The following is a 20140-nucleotide window of genomic DNA, read 5'->3' as shown; positions in this document are numbered from 1 at the left end:
ACAATTGGGGATCTGATGTCAGAGGATGCCAACTGTACAATATTAAGAATAGGTGACATTTTATGTTTTCATTTTCTTAATAGAAGCTGTAGCATGAGCTGAATCTGACCACACAAGGAACTAATTTGAGGGATGTGAGGGGCTGTCTCAACTTTCAATTTGATCAAATGATTTGCTTTTTTAATTAGCGTCTCGTGAAAGAAGGGGCAGATTAGACTGCTTGATATACAAGACGCCTTCTCACATATTCTACCATTACTGGCAATAACTCCACCACTGCATTTGTCACGGCTGCTCCCCTCATCTCTATCAGACATTTTCTTATTTATAAATACAATTAGATGGATAGATAGATAGATAGATAGATGGATAGATTGATAGATGGATAGATGGATGGATGGACAAATAGATAGATGTATAGATAGATGTATAGATAGATAGATAGATAGATAGATAGATAGATAGATAGATAGATAGATAGATAGATAGATAGATAGATAGTTGTATAGATGGATAGATGGATAGATGGATAGATAGATAGATAGATAGATAGATGGATGTATATATGTATATATGTATATATGTATAGGTAAGTAAGACTAAGAAGTGAGCACAGACTATAGAAGTTAAACTTGTAGGATTAGCAGTGTATTCACCATCCTGCGGCCTGGCTGCTGTTCCTCTCGCCTCCACCAGGGCCGCTCTCCACTCTTTTGTTAGCGGTAGAAAAGTGCAGCAGTCAGACGGAGGCTCTGCTGCTGTTGTTGTGGACTGAAGCTAACTTTCGTCGACCGAGTGAGTAGCGTTGACTTTTAACGTTGCGATCCGCTGGAGCTCTGTTGTCTGACTTGACGTCACCGAGAGGAACTGCAAACTGTCGCAAAGTTGTGACTCAGTTGCGTGTTTGTTCGACTTTTCTACGCACAATCTGAACGTTTGAGGGAATGTTAAGTTTTCCTCCAAAAGTTTGTGACAAGCTGCTAATGGCTAACGCTAGCTTGCGCTATTGATAAAGTAGCTTAGCTAGCTACTGTCCCAACCTCCTGTAAACAACTAATAACCGTTTGAATGTGTATTAGGGTTTGGATTTTGTGGAATATAACAGACCTATCTTCATTATCTGCTAAGAAAAATCGAGCTAGTTAAAGTTAGCCTAGCTGTTGTCTGAGCGTGTTATGCTAGTGGAGCTGCTAGCCTTTCAAGCGTTAGCCCCAGGCACCGCCAGCTAATCGGTTGACTCGAGAAAAACAAATCGTTTTGTTTATTAAACTGATTTCAAAGTGTTGTAAAGGTTTGTCCTCATCGTCCCCTCTTCGTGTCTGTCCCACAGGACACCAGCCCGCTTGTTCTCTCCGCTGGCACGACTTGCTAACATCCATGTTAGCAGCTAGCCTGTTCGTGTAAATGCTTTTCACTAGAATGGACCTGCTGAACTCTCAGTTCCTGGACAAGATGAACAATAACATCGGGAGACTGCACTACGACGGTGAGCTACCGTCTCTAAACAACACACATTTAACGTGTGTGTGGAAGTGTCCTGGTGTGTTACTTGCACTTATCTGTATTACAGCTGCCACACGGAGACACACACACACAAATACACTACTGTTTACACACTTGGAGGCAGGATTTGTTGAACTGAGCACCTATTGTGTATATTTGCACTGTTATGTTTGACCGGGTGATGATACTTTCACTTAATGACACACCTTTAAATAGCTGGTTAAGAGTTAGTTTCGACTCAGGATCAGGTGAGGCACATAGTTGTTAAGGTTAGGTCGAGAGGCGAAGGATTACCTTAAGTCAACAAGTGTCCTTCCCAAAGACAAACCTACTGTCTTACAGAAACTAAACTATAACGTGACTTTGACTTATTGGTTAGTTCACCGAAAAACGAAAATTCCCTCATTATCTACCTCGCCTCTATGCCGATGGAAGGGTGGGTGAAGTGTCTGAGTCCACAAAACACTTCTGGAGTTTCAGGAGTAAACAGTTTTGCAGCCAATTCAATTATAGTAAATGTGACCACTTCTTCACATTTAAAACCAACAACAACATACAATTCCTCCTTACTGCTAGGGCTGGGCGATATGGCCTAAAAAAAAAATCCCAGATTTTTTTCCCAAAAAATCCGATTTCCGATTTAAATCGATTTACACCCCCCCCCCCCCCCCCCCCCCCCCCAAATCATATGCAGAGGACAAATAATTAGTTGTTCCAAAATAATATATTTCCTTTTATTATTTTTGATTTCCCCCCTTGGGGTTTAAGTGCAATCACGAACAACTAGCCAAGCAGGTATTATGGCAGGCCCTGCCCTTGTAAACAGTGTAACATGTAACATAACATAAAATATTTCTGTAAACATGAAATATTAATAACAATAAGAGGTTGTTCTGATAAAGTGCCAACATAACATTCAACAAAGCATCCATCAGCATAAATCAGTGAATAAATCAACTTTTTGCATATTAATGAAGCCTGGCTTTTCCACCGTATACATCGGCACCATATCCTTTGCTATATACATAGCAATCGCATCAGTAATGGCTTTCCAGCGGGGCGAATTCTTCTCATATGGGATGCAGTTGGCAAAGGTTTGTGTGAGGGTTGTCTGTATTTTACTAGCTGTGCGTGTGGTGCTTGTGGTGCCGCGGTCTCTCTCATTCCGCTGCGCGCAACATTTCTCCCATTCGCCAGGATGTTTTTGCCTGAGGTGCTGCAGTAAATTTGTCGTACTGCTGCCTTTGCTAGCAACAGACTTCAAACAGACTTTGCAGCGGGGTGTTGTCTGCTCTAAATCTGACCTTTCGAACGCGAACCAATTCCAAATGACGGATGACACCGTGCCTTTCTTAGGAACATATTCTTCCCTACTCGCTGCCATGTTTGCGTATCACTTTGGTAAATGCGCGCTCTGTGCGGGGGGAGGGGTGAGCTCATTCCGAACTACGGGAGCTGAGAGGGCGTTCGCGGATGTTGAAGAGAACCGATTTTCATTTAAACAAGTCGACGTGAGCTACACACTCGAGTTAATCGATAAAATCGGTTTATCGCCCAGCCCTACTTACTGCTCCTGTGGTGTCATCCAAGTGTCCGTATGCCCGGACATTCAAATTTGACTCAAAACAGCATCAACTACACTATGTTTTTAGCCTAAATGTTTACTACTGGCCCTCGAGATGCTTGTTTGCGTGCAAACGTGGCTCCACAGAAGGACATCAGAGGACATTTAGGCTAAAAACATGGTGTAAATGACACAATGATCCCTACATTTGTTCTAACAACATTTTTTTTCCTAAGCATGCAGGATTTGTGTAGACTTAGTACATTATCACTCTATTGTTAAAATGGAATGACTTTTGTCTTGACTCTGGACTTGAGTGAAAACGCATTGATTTAGAATGAATGAGATTATTTACACCCCTGATTCTTCTCCCACAGATGAGTCCAGGACACCCCCCATGCCCACCGCCATGTCCAACATAACCGGGCCCCCTCCTCACTGCCCAAGCAAACGGAAGTATGGAGAAGAACAAATGGATGACCGAATGAACTGTGATGACGACCACATGACCAAAATGAGCAGATTGTTTGCCACTCAGCTGTAAGTGTTTCTTAATTTTTTTTCCCCATTACTTTGTGCCAGTCTATTTTACAAATATTCAAGTTTGTGTTTAAGGGAACCAATTCCCCTTTTGAGCTCTTTGGCTTCTCTTAAACATGTGTTTTAATACACATGGCAAGATTTTGGAAATTATTACTCCTCTCCTGAATGTGGGAGACTGAATATGAATGCGTTTGTCTTTTTTGCCTGTTTGGAAATTTAGGTCACTTGATTTAACAGTCTTTCTGTATTAACTAGGTACAGTTTTTACAGGTAAACAGAATCCTATGGATATACTTGTGTGTAAAAAGGGTAAATTCCTAAATTTAACAACCAAACCATTCAGCCGGACCAAACCCAGGTAGAGATCATGAAGTGAACATGTCTGAAAACGAAATTACAGCTCATAGGACGCCACCTCCTGGCTGTAAAGTGTTGCAACCACAAATAGGACAAGATGTAGATTTCTTTTTTATGGACATGTGATATTTATTTACTATTTGCATTGTCTCATGAAAAGTTGTGGTTGTTATTAATTTATTCTTAATTTGTAATTTCTTTATCAAGGGCCCGTCCCTCTGCTGGAGACAACCGTAATGAGCACTGGAGTCACAGTCCTGTGGAGCACATTACATCCTCTTCTAATGGTCTCCATGGGACCCACTTGTATGCTTCCATTTCGGGCTATGCTGTGGACCAGCCTCTGCCTCTGACCAAAAGCAGCCATGACATTGGAGTTGGGGGCAGAGAGAGATCTGTCATGGGTGGGACTGTAGAGCGGCAGCAGGTACGTCAACTTGCAAAACATTTGGTTTGTTGTATAATTATGATAAATTAATGCCACATTCATCATCAATGTATCTCTATGGCCATGACTGCCCGTTTGTCATACATTTCGAAATGTATTTATATACTCAGCTTTGCTCAAAAGTTAATATTTTAGTGTAAAGGTCTGTGTTTGACAGTTATATCAATTCTCCCCCCCCCCCCATATCTTTAGAATCGTCCCTCAGTTATTACCTGTGCCCCGGCGAGCAACCGCAACTGTAATCTCTCTCACTGCCACATGAACGGCTGCTCTCCCAGCCCACCCGCTGATCAGAGGAAGACCAATGGTAAACCTTCACACTTTAAACTCTCTCAATACACTCTCTCTGTTATAGTGTCAGGTTAATGTAAAAAAAGTACATGATGGGGAGTTGATTACATTCACTATGCCACAGAAAGTTAAACTTCTATGCTGATTGATTAAGAAACTCTTTGTGTTTTACAGTCACAGAGCACTTTATTAGGAACACCATAGAGTCACTGAGTAGGGCTCAGTACAGCCTCAGTTTATCATGGCAGGGATCCACGGGAACTTGGAAACATTCCTCTGATTGGGCTCCATGTTGACATGATTGCGTCACATAATTTGTCAGCTGCACATTCACGAAGCCAATCTCCAGCTCCGCCTCACCCCAAAGGAGTTTTATTGGACTGGGGAGCACACAGACACATTGTCATGTTCATGAAATAAGTTTGAGACGATTTTGCTTTGTGACAGTCGTCATCATTCTGGAAGTAGCCTTTAAAAGAACATCAATTGAGGCCATAAAGATATGACATATTCTCAACAGTAGTGACAGATGTTTACGTTTTAGTGATTCCAGGATTTTATCATATCTAAGTTCATTTCCTATATTACCTGCATGGTAATAACTGAGTTGTTGGTTTCCCTCCTCCACACATCTTTCTATTTTAGCCAACACAGTATGTGACCCTGTGATTGAGGAGCACTTCCGTCGCAGCCTTGGGAAAAACTACAAAGAAGCGGAGCCTGAGTCCAACTCGGTGTCCATCACAGGCTCGGTGGATGACCACTTTGCCAAAGCTCTGGGAGATGCCTGGCTCCAGATCAAGGCCAAGGGCGGGGGTCATCAGAGCCCAGATGCAGATCCATGAAGCGGAGGGGAGTAAACATTACAATCGCCTTCTTTAGTCTTTGCTTCTTGCCAAGCATCAACTTCCCTTAGCCAAGAACAATGTAAGATGTGGTGCTGCCAGGCTGTTCGCTTGTGGGCGCAGAGGTTAACCTCTTATTAGAACACTTTGGGGAAGTTTTCCAATCAAAGAAGAAAAAGTAAATGTTCCATACTGTAATTGGATTGACGAAGGTGGTTGTGGAATTTATACAATCATAGATTTTACAATTGGTTGTCAGCATCTGTTCTGTTAAACCGGCCTTTCACTTGCCTTGATAGCCAAAGAACCCCCCCCCCCCCCCCCCCCCCCCCCCCACCTTTCTCTCAACATATAAGCCATAGATCTGGTCTTCATAGTTTTCAAGCTATAAACTCTCACTGCTTTTTGAATCTATATTACTTGAAAAGGACAACCAGGTCTCATCTGCACTATAACATTCAGACCGGTTAGCTGGCAGGTCACCTGTTTCAGTTGGAACTGATGTGTTTGAGAACGCACTTGGTTTTGAAATGGTCATAATGCAATTCAGGCTCTGGTCCCTCTGCTTTCTGAAGACCCTCGACTAACCTTCGTCTTCTTTATGATCCTGAACTGGACGTATCCGCTGATGGCTAACTTGTTTTAGTTTCCTGTTTATATGCTCACTGTGGCTGATTACTTAGTAAACTAATATCGATCAAAGTACATATCCCTAACTAGAAAGCATGTTTCAAATAGCTGGTTTCTATTACAATCCTTATTCTATACTTTATATATATATATATCTTTACTCAGAATTTATTTTTTATCTATATCGTGTTAGAAATACTCACTGCTGGTACAGTTGTACTCAATATATTTTTTTGTATCTGGTTTTCATTACTATATGTAGGTTTATCTTATTCATCTACACATAACAGCCTCTGGCAAGGTTGTCTGAATGCAGTTTAATAGGCTACGTTGCTTTGTTATTCTGTGGAGCTGGATGCTTTATACACGACTGAATACAGTGAAATCTGACTTTCTACAGCACAGTCTGTAAGCATTGGCTTTATTTATTCTCAGCACGTTGATATTTTTATGTTTAGGACAACGGGATTCTTACTTTGAGTTAATGAGAACAAAGGAGTCTGTCTCCATCGCTTCAGTGACAATATTATATCCTTAAAATTATCATTTTAATGCAGAATTAACTTGAATAGCACCCAGTAGAGCACGTAGGTCCATCAAGGCCCAACAGTCCGTTTAAATTAAATCAACCTGCATCAAACGACACGCATAAATTGAAATTAGGGCCCTTAATATGCCAGATTTTTGTCATTAACATCCATAAATAATTCCGTGGGAAATCTAAGGAAATGTCAAAAAAGAACCCGAGTATAAACTCTTCTGGATCTACCCTTTTCCCATCCTTTCACAAAGTTTGATAAAAAGCCTTTTAAGTAGTTTTCGTGTAACCCTGCTGACTAACTAACGAACAGGGCCGATACTATAACCTCCTTGTCGGAGTTAAATTAATAAGAAATAGGATCAACATTCCACCATGGACTTGACTCCACGACTGCCTGACATGCATCAGCCATTTCAGTTGTGTTTACTAAATACTGTTACAGACCTTTTTGTGTTCTTTAGATTAATATGTCATGGTGAGCGCTGCAGAAATCTTCCTTATCGTGGACAAAATGTGTCAGTGAGCCACAATTTATCTTTAAATGCAGTTGAGTTTTTATTAGAATTAATTTCTCACCCTTTTTTGGAAGTTGTCTACTTATAGTAGCTTAATCTATTTGTCAACACTGATTAAGAGAGTATTTTAAATTCAGACTTTTGTATGTTAATTAACTGTTTGTGAAAACCTAAACCTTTTTGTATTAATATTTTACAGTTTAAAAAAAAAAAAAAAAAATGTTACACACACTATCCTGTCTTTATATTTTATTTTAGCCATGTAAGACTATCGTTGCGCCGCGCGGAATGATCCTAGACATTTTGTTTTCTATTCAGAGTAGTGTAGCATGGACGCTCATTATATTCTAACCATGCGTTCTGTCTTTCTAAACGTTGATTCTTATTATCCCACAGTTATCAGATGATTAAGTGCAGGAACACAACAGTCTGTTGATCAAACACTTCTCTTGGTGTAGCGTCTACACACCAACAGTTTAAAGAGTGACTGTGTGTACCATAGTGGAATTTAGGGATTATTATTATGGGGGATCTACTTGTTTGACACAAGTAGATTTGTCTCAGTAATATGTACGGGGGTATTAGTCCGTTGTTATTTAATTGCTTTGTTTAGACCGTCTGTATCACAGACGCCGTCAGCAGAAAGGACCTGACTTGTTCACTTTTGTTATTTTTTTCTCTGGAAGAAAATGCCACTGTTTGTACTTAATTTCTTCCAAATAAACATGCAAATGAAATGTCTCCCTTCACGTGTTTGTTGTCTTCCTGTTCACTAAAGTCAAGGCGAGCCACTGCAGTCAGATCAGCAGGTTAAACACTTGATATTCCCTGTGTTTAGCATGAAGTAACCTTGATTTGAATGAGGCTGTTCCTTATTTCTCTGACTGCTACAGAGCAGTTGTATAAAACCCTGAGGATTTGTCGATGCCACTTCAGTGTTGCAGACACTCGAGTCCCACACAAGGAGGACGTTTCACTGATTACAGCACTAGAACCATTTCTTTGAACCAAGCAATCAGGAGTTGATGCATATTCTCTGTTTTCATTGGACGCTCGCTGCCACTGCTACAAAATTAAGTGACCAGACGACTTTGGTTTGAAGAGACCAGGACTGGAAAATGTCCTTTTCCCAGGAGACATGCAGGTTAAGAGCTATTATTCAGAATGCTTACTGAATCATCTTTATTTAGTCGCACCCTTCTTCTGTAGTGTTTTTCAGAGACTGATCGCCAGTTGTTCTGTTTTTCCATTTTTGGTTAATGTGTTTTTTTGTTTTTCCTCTCGACTGGGGTCAGTGTTTGTTTGTCTCTTGAGGACAAATAAAGTGAGTAATGTCTCCCAGCAACAATTTTCTTTGGCAGTTTTTCTCTCCAGCGTGCGTAGGCTAAGCCCTTGAGTATCAACTACACACTTATCAGAATAAGAAGGGGGAGGTTGTAGCCAAGTAAGTTCACACATACAAGGAGTTTTCTGTGGGAAACAAAATGAAATGTAAGAATATAGACAACTTTAAAGGATTGTTCAATCTGGATGATAAGATATTTACAATTTGAAGTATGTACAGTTGGAGGATATAAGTTAGCAGATAAAACTTCACATTGTGTGAGCTGTTCAGTGTTGTGCAAGTTCACACCTCATGAACTAGTTTAAAGTTCAGTTCATACAAGTAAACATAAATAGTTCACGTTCATAGTTCATTTAAATTCTGAACTAGTTCATAGTTCAGTTCATTTCATAGTTTTAAGGTGGAAAGTGAGAATGAAGGACTTCACTTGTTAAAGAAAACCTTATCCATCACTACCCCTTGCTTTTAATGTCGAAATCGTTATCAGGCACTGTGTAAAAATCCCTCTCTGCTTTCTCTTGCCATCTGTATATGAGACCGAGAGCTGTTGTGTTGCAGGTATGGCCTGCCCCTTTAAGACAAGTTTGTAGTGTGTGACGTAGTGCACCAGAGTATTGTGGGAAAATACGCTAAAAGTGTGTTTATAAGAAGTGACGGAGCACCTAGAGGTGACGCGAGTGTTGCTCCTGCTGTATATCCGAGAAATAAAGTGGCCGCATTCCAAGTAAAGAAACATCTCCTCCTCCTTCTTCACGGAGCGGTCCGGACGGCTGGTTACCGACCAGACAGCGAGCCAAGATAACCAGTGACAGGGGCGGCTCCTGGTACAGGCGACATAAGAGACTGATTTATCATGACGTGACACATGCAATGTAAAACAATACATTAACGTCACACCATCATCCCCTAACCCCGGGACGCACCGGAGGTAGAAGCGCTGAGAAAAGCGGTAAGCCTCCTTTCCTCGCCCATGTTAAATACTTTGGCTCTTCGCACCCACAGCTTAATGCCGGGAAGAACTGGGAAGCGCCGCAGCCACACACACAAGCACATAATCTCCTGTGGGGGGGTGGCGGCTACAGGCTTGCGTAGGTCAGTCACCTGTGAGGACCAGCATCATTTACCCCTGAACCAGCGCGGAGAAATGATGATGATGAAAAACTCAATATAAAAAATTTAATATAAAATTAAATATTAAAAAAAAAAATAGATTCAATTAAATTAAATTAATTTTAAAAAAAAACCTGCGCGCGCACATCCTGCGCAGAAGCCCACTGCGCACATCATGCGCAGAAGCCCATTGCGCACATCCCGCGCAGAAACCCACTGTGCACATTCTGCGCAGAAGCCCATTGCGCACATCCTGCGCAGAACCCACTGCGGATATCCTGCGCAGAAGCCTACTGCGCACATCATGCGCAGAAGCCCATTGCGCACAACCTGCGCAGAAGCCCAATGCACAGGAATTGCGCGCTCAGTTTTTTTTTTTTTTTTTATTATATTTTTTAAAAAATTTTTTTAGTTTTTTCCTGTTTTTATATTTAATTAATTTAAATTTAAATAGTGTAAGATATTATGCAATTAATAATTGAAGTTTTAAGGGTTCAGTATTTTGCCAGCTTTTAGATCGGAAAGAGTGGGATTCGAACCCGGATCCTTCTTGACGGCAAGCAAACTCTCTACCGACTAGGCCTGCTGCTTTTGATAAACACTTCAGAGAAAATATTTTCTACTTTACTACACATATTTGTCAGCCTTACTTAAAAGTTACTTTTATATTTGTTATTATATATTTTTATTGTTTTTAATAGCTTACAAATTTGTCTGCCTGTGTGTGCATCTGTTTACAGTCCAAAAGTTCTTGGGGATGCATGACAGTGTGAGTGTGGATGTTGGGGGGCGCCAATTTGAAATCTCGCCTAGGGCGCTGACATTGCCCTGACCAGTGAGCTGAGCTACCAACTACGGTTCGCAGAAGAAAACACTTGTGAAAAACAAACCTTGTAAATGTAATGTGTGTGTGTGTCTGAGTGTGTACACGAGTGTTTGCCCTTGCTTATTATGTCCTGGCAGGGGCTTCACCATGGGAACAGGAGACGAGGTCCCTTTTCAAATGCTAAGATTAGATTTTACAGTGAGGATTTGTTTTGGTCAGAGTTTGGTGGTCAGGCGTTTATTTGTGATGATCAGGGTTAGGAGTTAGGATCCTGTGTGTGTCTGTGTGTGTGTGAGAGAGTAAAGTGCGGCTGAGTCACCGTGTTCTCGACAGGCATCTGACATCTTCCCTCAGACGCTACAGCTGAAACCTCTTTGGACTCATTTGGCTGCAGACGCTGTTTGGTTGATCTGGTGTCATGGTAACAAAAGACAAAATAATTGCAGCTGGAAAAATCCATTTACTTTGAAAGTGAGAAACTGTGGAAATAATGATTGATGACTCTGTGGTGAGGACTGTTTTGAGTTCAGCATTGACCTAGAAAACATTTTAGTGTGCACATTATAATGTTATAATGGAAATGGGATTTAAAAAAAACAGTAGATGATCCTTTATGAGAGGTTTGTAGACAGAGCTGAGATTAGCTGTCTTCTCTTTTCCGGCCAGCAGATGGCGGTAGGAAACCACTCTTCACACACCCCCAAATTCTCTCGTCCCCTGGAGATCACACAAAGACACGAGCGGCATCATCCTGGGAAGATTGATGGGGATGCAGCATTTCTTCAATCCGTCTGCTGGTGATGTGAAAATGTACTTTGCATGTAAAACGGATCTGCAGGTGACAAGACCTCGCTTTCGGGCTGAGAGCAGAATCCATTGTACACCTAATCCAACATGGCTCCATATCCCAGACTCATGTTTTTTAAAGATCTCCCTTTAAACGTCATTATAGATGTATTTATGTACTGTAAACACTGTGTCAGATTAGCATATCGATAGTTGAAATTTAGGCTATACATATAAATCTAGCAGGCTGAATGGAAATGGAAATAAGTATACCTCCACTTCAGTTTGGCTAATTTGAATTTGCTGAGTGCCATTCACAAAGCAAATCTTTAAACTAGAAAGGAAAGATCTTTTTTCCGCTTCTTCTCTATTTGGTTGTTGTTACTCTCAACCCTCGGGCTCAAATCTGCTCCAAAGCCCCTCCGACAGACCACTGCCTCCACGAGATTAGCCCCAGCCATTCACCGACAACAATGCCCCTGCTTCTGCTGCACCGTGCCTTCCAAGGAAGCCTGCTCTTGTGGGATTACAGCGAGGGGATCCACATTTTCTTGCTTGTGCAAAAAAAAGGAAAAAACCAATGGCTGATCTGCACACGTGCACGCACACGGATATCAGGCCACATTGGAAGCCAGTGTCTAAATCAGGATGACACATCAGGGTCACGCCAAATTCAGCCTGGCCCCTTCAGAGTGTGAAGGCCACAAGGTGCGTGACATCTGGGCTAGCAATGGAGGACCGGTCTCTCCGAACGCTGCCTCCTGTTATTTCCAGGACGAACCCTGCTGCCTTCAGACACGGTCAAGACACACATTTGTTGAGCACTGTCCTCCTCTCCCTTTTCTCCCTCACTCGGTTACGTAAAAGGAAGGAGCCAATGAAATCGCTTTAACACAGTGCACTCTGGACACGGCATGGAGTCATGATTAATCCAATTGGATAAACGCAGGATTTTACTACAGGCTAAAAAGTGGCCCCTCGCAATGTCACACATGTTGGCTCACATATTATTTGTATGTTAGCCTGCGCAACTGGTCGATAGGGATCACGTCCTTCCGTTTGCATATTTCCAAATTCGTTGTGCCCGGATGAGATGTGAGGCTACACTCGTATCTACAGCATCCCTGAGTGCACAGCGTCTGGGGAATTTGCATGATTGCCTGTAGATTATTTGAACATTGTCTATTCCCCCTCCTCTTCTCTTTTTTCCCCTTATTTCTGTGGCTCTCTCTGTAGTGAGAATGCACACACATCCTTGGGCTAAAGAATCTAAAATAGATCATACAAGCAACTGGAGTAGATGCACAGGCACAGGAAGCAGCTCACGGGCAGACTTGAGTCATGCTGGCAAGATCATGCACCCTGAGCTGACAGCCCAACACACCCGATTACCAAGCACGTCATCTCCAAAATGCATCCGCAGCCTCACTATAGGTCACAAACAAGAAGGGGGAATATTGGGATCCGGGGCCGATTTTCCCAGGAACTCTGGACCCCTGGACGCAGGTTTGATGGGGAGCAAGGTTGCAGCTACTTGTAAGACTGACTTGATGAGCGTCTCCGGCTCAAGCAGCAGTGGCTCATTCATTGTGTCATGTGGACTGCTGGCAATGGCATAACCTTTGTGGAGGGAATAGAAGACAACACGGTCACTCTGGATAACAGTCTTGCAATGAACAGAAACAGAACCTGTCCGGGTCGCTCAGCATCAGTTCCCCAGCTGCACAACACCACCACCACCGACACACACACACACACACACACACACACACACACACCAATCGCTCTTTGCCTTTTCCTTACTTCCTCCTTCCATCAGTGAGGACAGCTCCTTCTTGATTCGGCCCTCTTGTGTGGCGTGCATGCTACCCTGATTTGGCAGCGGCCTATTAATACTTTTCTCCTTTGCCTCCCCCTATGTTGCATGCTGCCTCAGCTCCATCTTGCTTTGTTTGGCCTGCTCCGTGGCCGTATGGCGCTTGACACAGGCCAGTGATTCCCCGCCATTAATACAGTTGGCTTAATTTCATTCTTTTATATATATTATTGATTGATTTGTTGATGATTGATTTAAAGGGCCATCTGCTGCACAACAGAACGGCCGCATGGTTTTTCTTTCAAGTTAATGAATTGCTTCCAATTAGGACACACAAACGACGGGCGATCGTTAGCTCGGGTCCGTACTTTCTTATCTGAGAGATCAGGATCCCGTATAATTATTAAAATGTCCTCTCTCAACGACGGGCGGAGAGGGATGCTTTATTGAGGCCGTGGGTTTTGGGCAGTGAGCAGCAGATACATGTTTGAACCGTCACTAAAGGGCATTCTCATGTCTCATTACGAGGCTTGTTAGGGGTCCACGTTACAGCGGCTCGGCTGAGCAGCCTTAATAAGGAAAGTGACCCAACACCAACAGGAGCGGCAATGTTTGTCCTCTCACGTCCATTTACTTCTGTCTTCCGTGGCCCATATCTTTTTCCTCTCGTCTGTCTGCCCCCCACCACCACCATCCCGCTTTGCCACAGGCACACCACCACCACCACTCCCCCCGTGTGTTTGGCAGTCACACAGTCGGCCATGTGTGTGCTGAAGACGTTACATAATTCCCTCCTTTCACTGCACTCCAGATCAAAGAGAACAAACCAGCACAGAAAAATTGCTCCTTGCTGATTTTTTTCCTCTCCTCCTCCTTCACCATCGCGCTGCTGTATCCGACCTCGGTACCCAGGGACCGTACAGTAGACTGTGTTATTATCCGCTTCAGCATTCCCCCTTCATGTAGAAAACCAAGCAGAGGAAATGGGGAAATGATCAGAGGTTAAACAAACCAAAACAGGAATGATAGAGACGTTTGAGGTTTTGAGAGTTTACTCCTTTTTATAACCGGCTCATCTTCTTTTTGCTTGTTCTGTTTCATGCACAAGCAGGGATGTCAACTTTAAAGGTTCAGTGTGTAGATTTCAGGGACACCTAGTGGTGAAGTTGCATGTTGCAGCTGAATACCTCTCACCTCACCTCCCCTTCCAAACGCGAAAGAGAGATGCAGCTGCCTTCAGTTGTCTCAAAACTCAAAAGGTGTTTAGTGTTTGTCCAGTCTGGGCCACTGTAAACAAACATGGCGGCCTCCTTACAAAGGATCCACTCCTGATGTAAATATGAAGTATTTAAATATAAAGGAACCAGTCAAGGGTAAAGAAAACAATTTGTATAATTTAAATGATGCACACACTACTGAAACATCACTAGGATTATCTTATATAAAACTTCTGCATAGATCCCTTTCACCTAAATCTTATACACTGAACCTTTAACCCAAGCAGGAAAAAAAACGAATCAAGAAGCTGTCAGACATGGATGGATTTGAATAAAAGAAAGAAGTGCTTTCAAGTTGCTGGAACTTGTGACATTTTAGCTACAGAAGTTTTTTTTTTTTTTACATTTGTTGAAACGCAGAAAAAGAACTGACGCAGTTGTGATGAAACATTTTCTGAGAGGGGTTTCTGCTCAGAAGGATATAACCAAGCAGAATAATAACCGCTATTACAAAATAACCTAACAAAGCAAACCTCCTCGTGTTCACACAAAAAACAAAGGCCTCCGTCAAGAGGAAGAAATGGTGAAACAGAGAGAGAACGAGCGAGAGAGCAACAAATGCTGTCAGAGTGGCCGGGGCCTGTCCGCAGCCTTGTGAGGATTGAAATAATGAGTGTGTGCTGGGGGAAGATTCACCTCCAATGCCAAGTGCAGGCGGAGCGACTCGGGGCCGAGGGGAGCAAACGACACAGGGAAGTACACAGAGAGAACCCACGAGCCTCTGGAGGGCAACTGTGAGGGAATGAAACTTCTGAAGCAGTTGTACAATCGTGTTGTAATACTACGACACAAGTTGTATTCGGTGCATGTGGGTCATGTGGATGCTCGGCATTGTCTCTGGCTGTCTGAGTATATCCCCATTGTGAGTCTCGGCTGATGTAGAAGTATTTGATTCCCTCCAAAGAGTAAGCAGTCCTTATCTGTGTGGCGGGGGGTTATCTCTGGCCTTCAGCCCTGGGGGGGGGGGGGGGGGGGGGATGTGCAGGTGAACCAGGAATAAAAGCGTCTTTAGGACACGGCACACGGCACACATGCTTGCAGTAGTGCACAGCCGACTTACGAGCCGTGCGGACGCGGCATCAGATGAATTGGGGGGGAATGGGAGAGGGCAAGGCTTCAGAGTGGGTTTGGCGCTCAAACCGTTATCACACCTGACAGTGTCTGGTTTGGGTTCCAGCGGTGCACGCGGCATACGTAAGCGGCTGGTCATCTGTAAGGCCGAGTGATAGGGTGTGACGTGTCACACGCCACATTAGGCCCTGCCAGAGGATGTGTTTGACAGAGCACAGCAACTTCAGGCCGGCGCGAGGCTTCTTCGCCTCCTCTCATTTTTTCAGACCTATTCCAGGCTCACATCTGAGGTCTGATTTATACAAGATCCAGTTGGATTTGACCCTTGGCTTGACTCCATATTTATAGTAGTTTGATTAAAAATGATAAAAACACATACACTTACAAAATGCACAAAATTTGCATTATTATTCATTTCAAGTTATTTGAATGGTTCATATCAGACACTGAGGCTTTCCTCTGTTTACATGAAACACAAGTAGCAAACATGGGACACACTGGTGACCTGGCCTCTCGCCCAGTGTTAGCTGGGATTGATCCCAACCGCTCAGCGATAATAAATGATCCTCTCGAGAAGACTTTATCCAGCTACTTTACATTTTCTCTCTAATAACAATCAGGAGTGTAAAGGAGTCAGAAATGAATTTTTCTGTGCTAATCAGCCAGAAACCACCACCTGAAAAGGGGCTTTACAGTTATTTTTAGAAATTTGCAAAGAGGTACTTTGAGGACAAGTGTGTGTTCACTGCGTAGAGATTAATCCTGTTGCAAGTTATGAAGACGGATCAAAGTTGAACATTTTTTAATTGTTTATTTAAACAGAGTGGAGCCCGGATGTTGTTAAATACGTGACATGCTTTGTGTTGTGTTGGAATTGGCCTTTGCACTTGGTGCTAGTTGTTAAATGTGGTCCCAGGTGCGTTAGAGGCTTGTGCTTCTATTGAGGAACATCAGGAAAGATATTATATAAAAAACACAAGAATTAATGGAAGCGCATAATTAATACATCTCGATACAAGTTAGATGTGTTTGATGTTTAAACAGTGATTGCCGAGATTTTATTTATAATTAAATTGTTTGAAGTGGAAATTGCTTCATTGTGTGATTGTTGGAGGAAATTAAACTAATTACAACAGAATATTTGATTAAGGACATTAATAGCTGTATATATGCAAACATAGATACTTTATTTAAATTCTTGAAATATATAATGGAGATGTAACATCTTCTTTAAGTGCTCCAATAGGAGAGGAGCTGATCAAAATCAAATGCTTAAATTTAGAAATTAAGTAAATTAAGATATTGTAGCACAATTTATATCAATTTTGTTTGTGGACACACGTTTTTTTGTGCTGCTGAACAGGCACAGTCATTCATGTCTGTGCCTTTGCACACAAACATTAGAGTGATTGCTCGTCTGTGTGGATCTAACTTGACCTCATTGACCCCTGCTGTGCGTCTCAGTGCTGCACTGTGTGCCGGCTGCTCTCAGGTTGTCCTACCTGTCACCGTGGAGCTGAGGGGCCGGAGGAGGAGGGAGGACGGACTGGGCACCGGCCACTGTGGCCCTGTCTGGTCGGGCTCACTCATCAGCGAGCACAGTTCCCGAACCTCCCTGACAGATCAGAATAGAAAGCATGCAGCACATCAGAGCTATGATTCACTGATTCACTGCAGCCCCGAGTCCAAGTGTGTCCTGAAGGCCCTCAGACCTCTTAATCACCGTGTGTGTGTGTGTGTGTGTGTGTGTGTGTGTGTGTGTGTGTGTGTTGTTTAAGAAAGAGAGTGATGCAGACTGGGAATGAATGAGCTTCTCTTCATATGACACAATGCTTCTACAAAAGTTTCCCATGTGTTTACTCCGTGTCAGAAAGAGTAAACTGCATCTCAACAGTTCAACCAAATGTCTCCACGAGCGCAGCGCTGTGCGCGTCTTGTGTGTTTTTCTCAGTTTTCACTTCGTATTTGAACGAGGCCGGTATTTATGCATGTGGGTCGCCTTAAATATCTGCTTCTCATCCTGCACAGTCAAAATGTGCAGTGAAGGGCATAACTACATGAATGAAAATGTCATGCAACAGTGGGGATAATACATGCAAAGCACGTGTGGAGGTCACTTGGCCACATTTGCATATAACTCTGTGCCAAAAATAATCAAATCAACATCTGTTTGCACACACAAGCACACAAAACTGTGACTCTACCACACACTGGGCTGCAGGAAAATATTTTCTCATACGTCAGAATCAAAAAATCGGTCGTGCAGAAGATTCTGTATTTTTATTTGAAATGAAATGACAAATGGTTTTGGGATCTTCATCTTTTTTAATCACCTGCTCGTCGCTTTCCCACCTCGCCCACAGTCTCCAGCGTGATTAAACCGAGGAGACTCAGCCAACATCCAGAGGAGTGAGGAGTTAAGTATGTGCTGGCGTAATCTGACAGAACTTATTTAGAATGCAGATCTTTACTAAAGCTGTGCCTGGAGCAGCTCCCCGGTCCTGTCTTTACACTTAGCGGGAGTACTTGTACACATTCACATACAGTAAATCCACGCGCACATGCTCACACTAACACAAGCAGGCATGTACATCTGCATGCACAAACACAACAGCCTGCACAAAGCTGCGACATGCATGTGCAAATACGCGTCACTTGCACACACAGACACACACATACCCACACACACACACACAGGTGCAACACTAGCAGTCGGTGTGGGTAAAGTTCCTGGAGATCAGCTGCAGGATAATGAAATACAGCGAAGCACAGAGGACTTTTCTTTTCCTCCTGTCGTCTCAGTGTAAGAGCAGGGAAACAAAACAAAAAGTCCATTTGATGTCAGCAGAGATTTTCATTTGTCAGCTATTATCAAAGTCCCACAGTCTAAACTGCAGCATGACGAGGCCCGTGGACGAGCGCAGGGCCTGAAACCCTCTGGGCAGGGAGATTCGAGGAGGAGGCCATTAGAGGAGCTTCAGTGGAGAGCGAGCCCTTCCTCCCACTGGCTTCACATCAGGGCACAAGATCATCCGATGGCGTCCACTGTGCGTGACATCCAGGCCAAGAAACGCGTCCCACTCGCCATGTGGAATCACTCTCCTCTCCAGACGCTTTATATTCCATCCATTCAGTCCTTTCAAATTAGCTGCTTCTTAAAATACTTGTTCAGGATGCGTTTGCTCAGATTTTCTAATATTTGAAACAAAGACATTCAGGATGTAGCGTTATTGACAACGTTTTTAAAATTAGAAAAAAGGTTGCTGCGCCTCATTTCTCGAAGATCTCTGCACCCTGCTGCTCTTTTCAGTTTCACCTGTTCCTCGGCCTGATTTGCATTCCGTGTTTGACCCAGGCACTAATTCACAACGACTCCACCCGTACGCCTCTGGCACGTTGGGGGAGATCGTTACAAGTTGTGACAAAAAGGCGCTAGTGCAAAGTGAAGCTAACACGGGAGAGTCTCCCGATTAGCTCGAAACTGCTCTCTTCATTGTGACTTTATATCGACTCTCATTTACACAGATTCATCTTAATCACCGCTGGATTATTGGAATATTCCTCGCTTGAGAATGTTATCCCCTGTGTGGATTATTACAAGAAAATCCCAGAAGAGGAATTAAAACAGTGGAAATATTTACATCAGACTCCAGCTGAGGCAGATTCAGGTTTCTTCATGTGATGTTGTGAGCTACCGAGGAGGCAGGGTGGGGGGAAGGGCAATGCAATGTAAATTAAAGCCCTTTTGAAGGATCTGTATAATTTCCAAAAGAAGGGGATCTGTTAAGTCAAACCCGTAGATGTTCCCACGCTGAGTGTGATCAGCCCTTATGATTTGTGACAGGATAACCTACTTGGCATATATTTGCGTCTGTACAGGCATCGTGCGCTCCGCCTGCCTGCCAGCGCCGCCGCCGCCTGAAATAACCGTAATATTTGCTGTGTCACAAGAACACGTAATCAAACAGCAAAATCACAGGGAAGCCACGGTGTTTCATGTCCCAGCGTGCACCCCCACCACCTCAAATCTCAGCCACGCAGCTGCACAGCGCAAGCGTCGGCTTCGCATGTGACCAGCAATGCAGTTTGGTGCGTGCATGTGCAAAAGGACACATTAGTCCCTTGAAAGTGAACTGGTAAACAAGTGAATATCTGCTAGGTTCACATTCAGATTGGAAAACGGGGCCCGATTAGCATATATGCAGAGAGGCTTTGCATGCTTGACATCCTCTCAGCCCCTCTGCTGGAAATAGCCAAGCACACAACATCCTCTGATTACATTGATATGTAGATTCATGCATCTGCAAAGATCAGTTATTCATTAATGTATTTGCTTTGAATTCTCGAGTGAGTGTACCTCAGACAGAAGTCTGGGGCCGACCGAATGCATCGGAGGAAGAAGAAAAAACAAAATGTCACAAACGATCACACAAAATCCACATCAAAAATTCGCCAGGTTCGTTGACCCACGACAGCACAAACCCAATAGTGCATCACCATGAAGGAAATCCTTTGGCACTGGGGTTAAAAACAGAGAAAGTATAAACACAATTATCGGCCTTTTCATCTTCGCTGCAGAATCGGTTTCTCTTGCTCTGAGTGGGCTTTGAGGATTAATCACTGCAGCCTGTGTGAGTTTTAAAAGCTGCAGCGTCCTGTCATCCCTTCATGA

The 20140-nt window shown here is 43.2% G+C and overlaps 1 protein-coding gene across 2 annotated transcripts; it reads left to right on the top strand.

The window, feature by feature from the left end:
• Positions 1-702: 702 nt before the first annotated feature.
• Positions 703-7978, top strand: vgll4a (vestigial-like family member 4a). 2 transcript variants are annotated; one of them, XM_053424850.1, is made up of 6 exons: positions 703-795; positions 1331-1486; positions 3445-3607; positions 4175-4394; positions 4608-4722; positions 5352-7978. In XM_053424850.1, the coding sequence occupies exons 2-6, from the start codon at positions 1405-1407 to the stop codon at positions 5549-5551; spliced, it is 780 nt and encodes a 259-aa protein (XP_053280825.1). In that variant the 5' UTR covers positions 703-795; positions 1331-1404; the 3' UTR covers positions 5552-7978. The 2 variants fall into 2 exon arrangements, with proteins under 2 accessions (XP_053280825.1, XP_053280826.1); XM_053424851.1 differs by having other exon boundaries at positions 787-895.
• Positions 7979-20140: the final 12162 nt, after the last annotated feature.

This window comes from Pleuronectes platessa, chromosome 6, assembly GCF_947347685.1.
Source record: "Pleuronectes platessa chromosome 6, fPlePla1.1, whole genome shotgun sequence".
Lineage (NCBI taxonomy): Eukaryota > Metazoa > Chordata > Actinopteri > Pleuronectiformes > Pleuronectidae > Pleuronectes > Pleuronectes platessa.
This window is presented reverse-complemented; position numbering and strand designations above follow the sequence as displayed.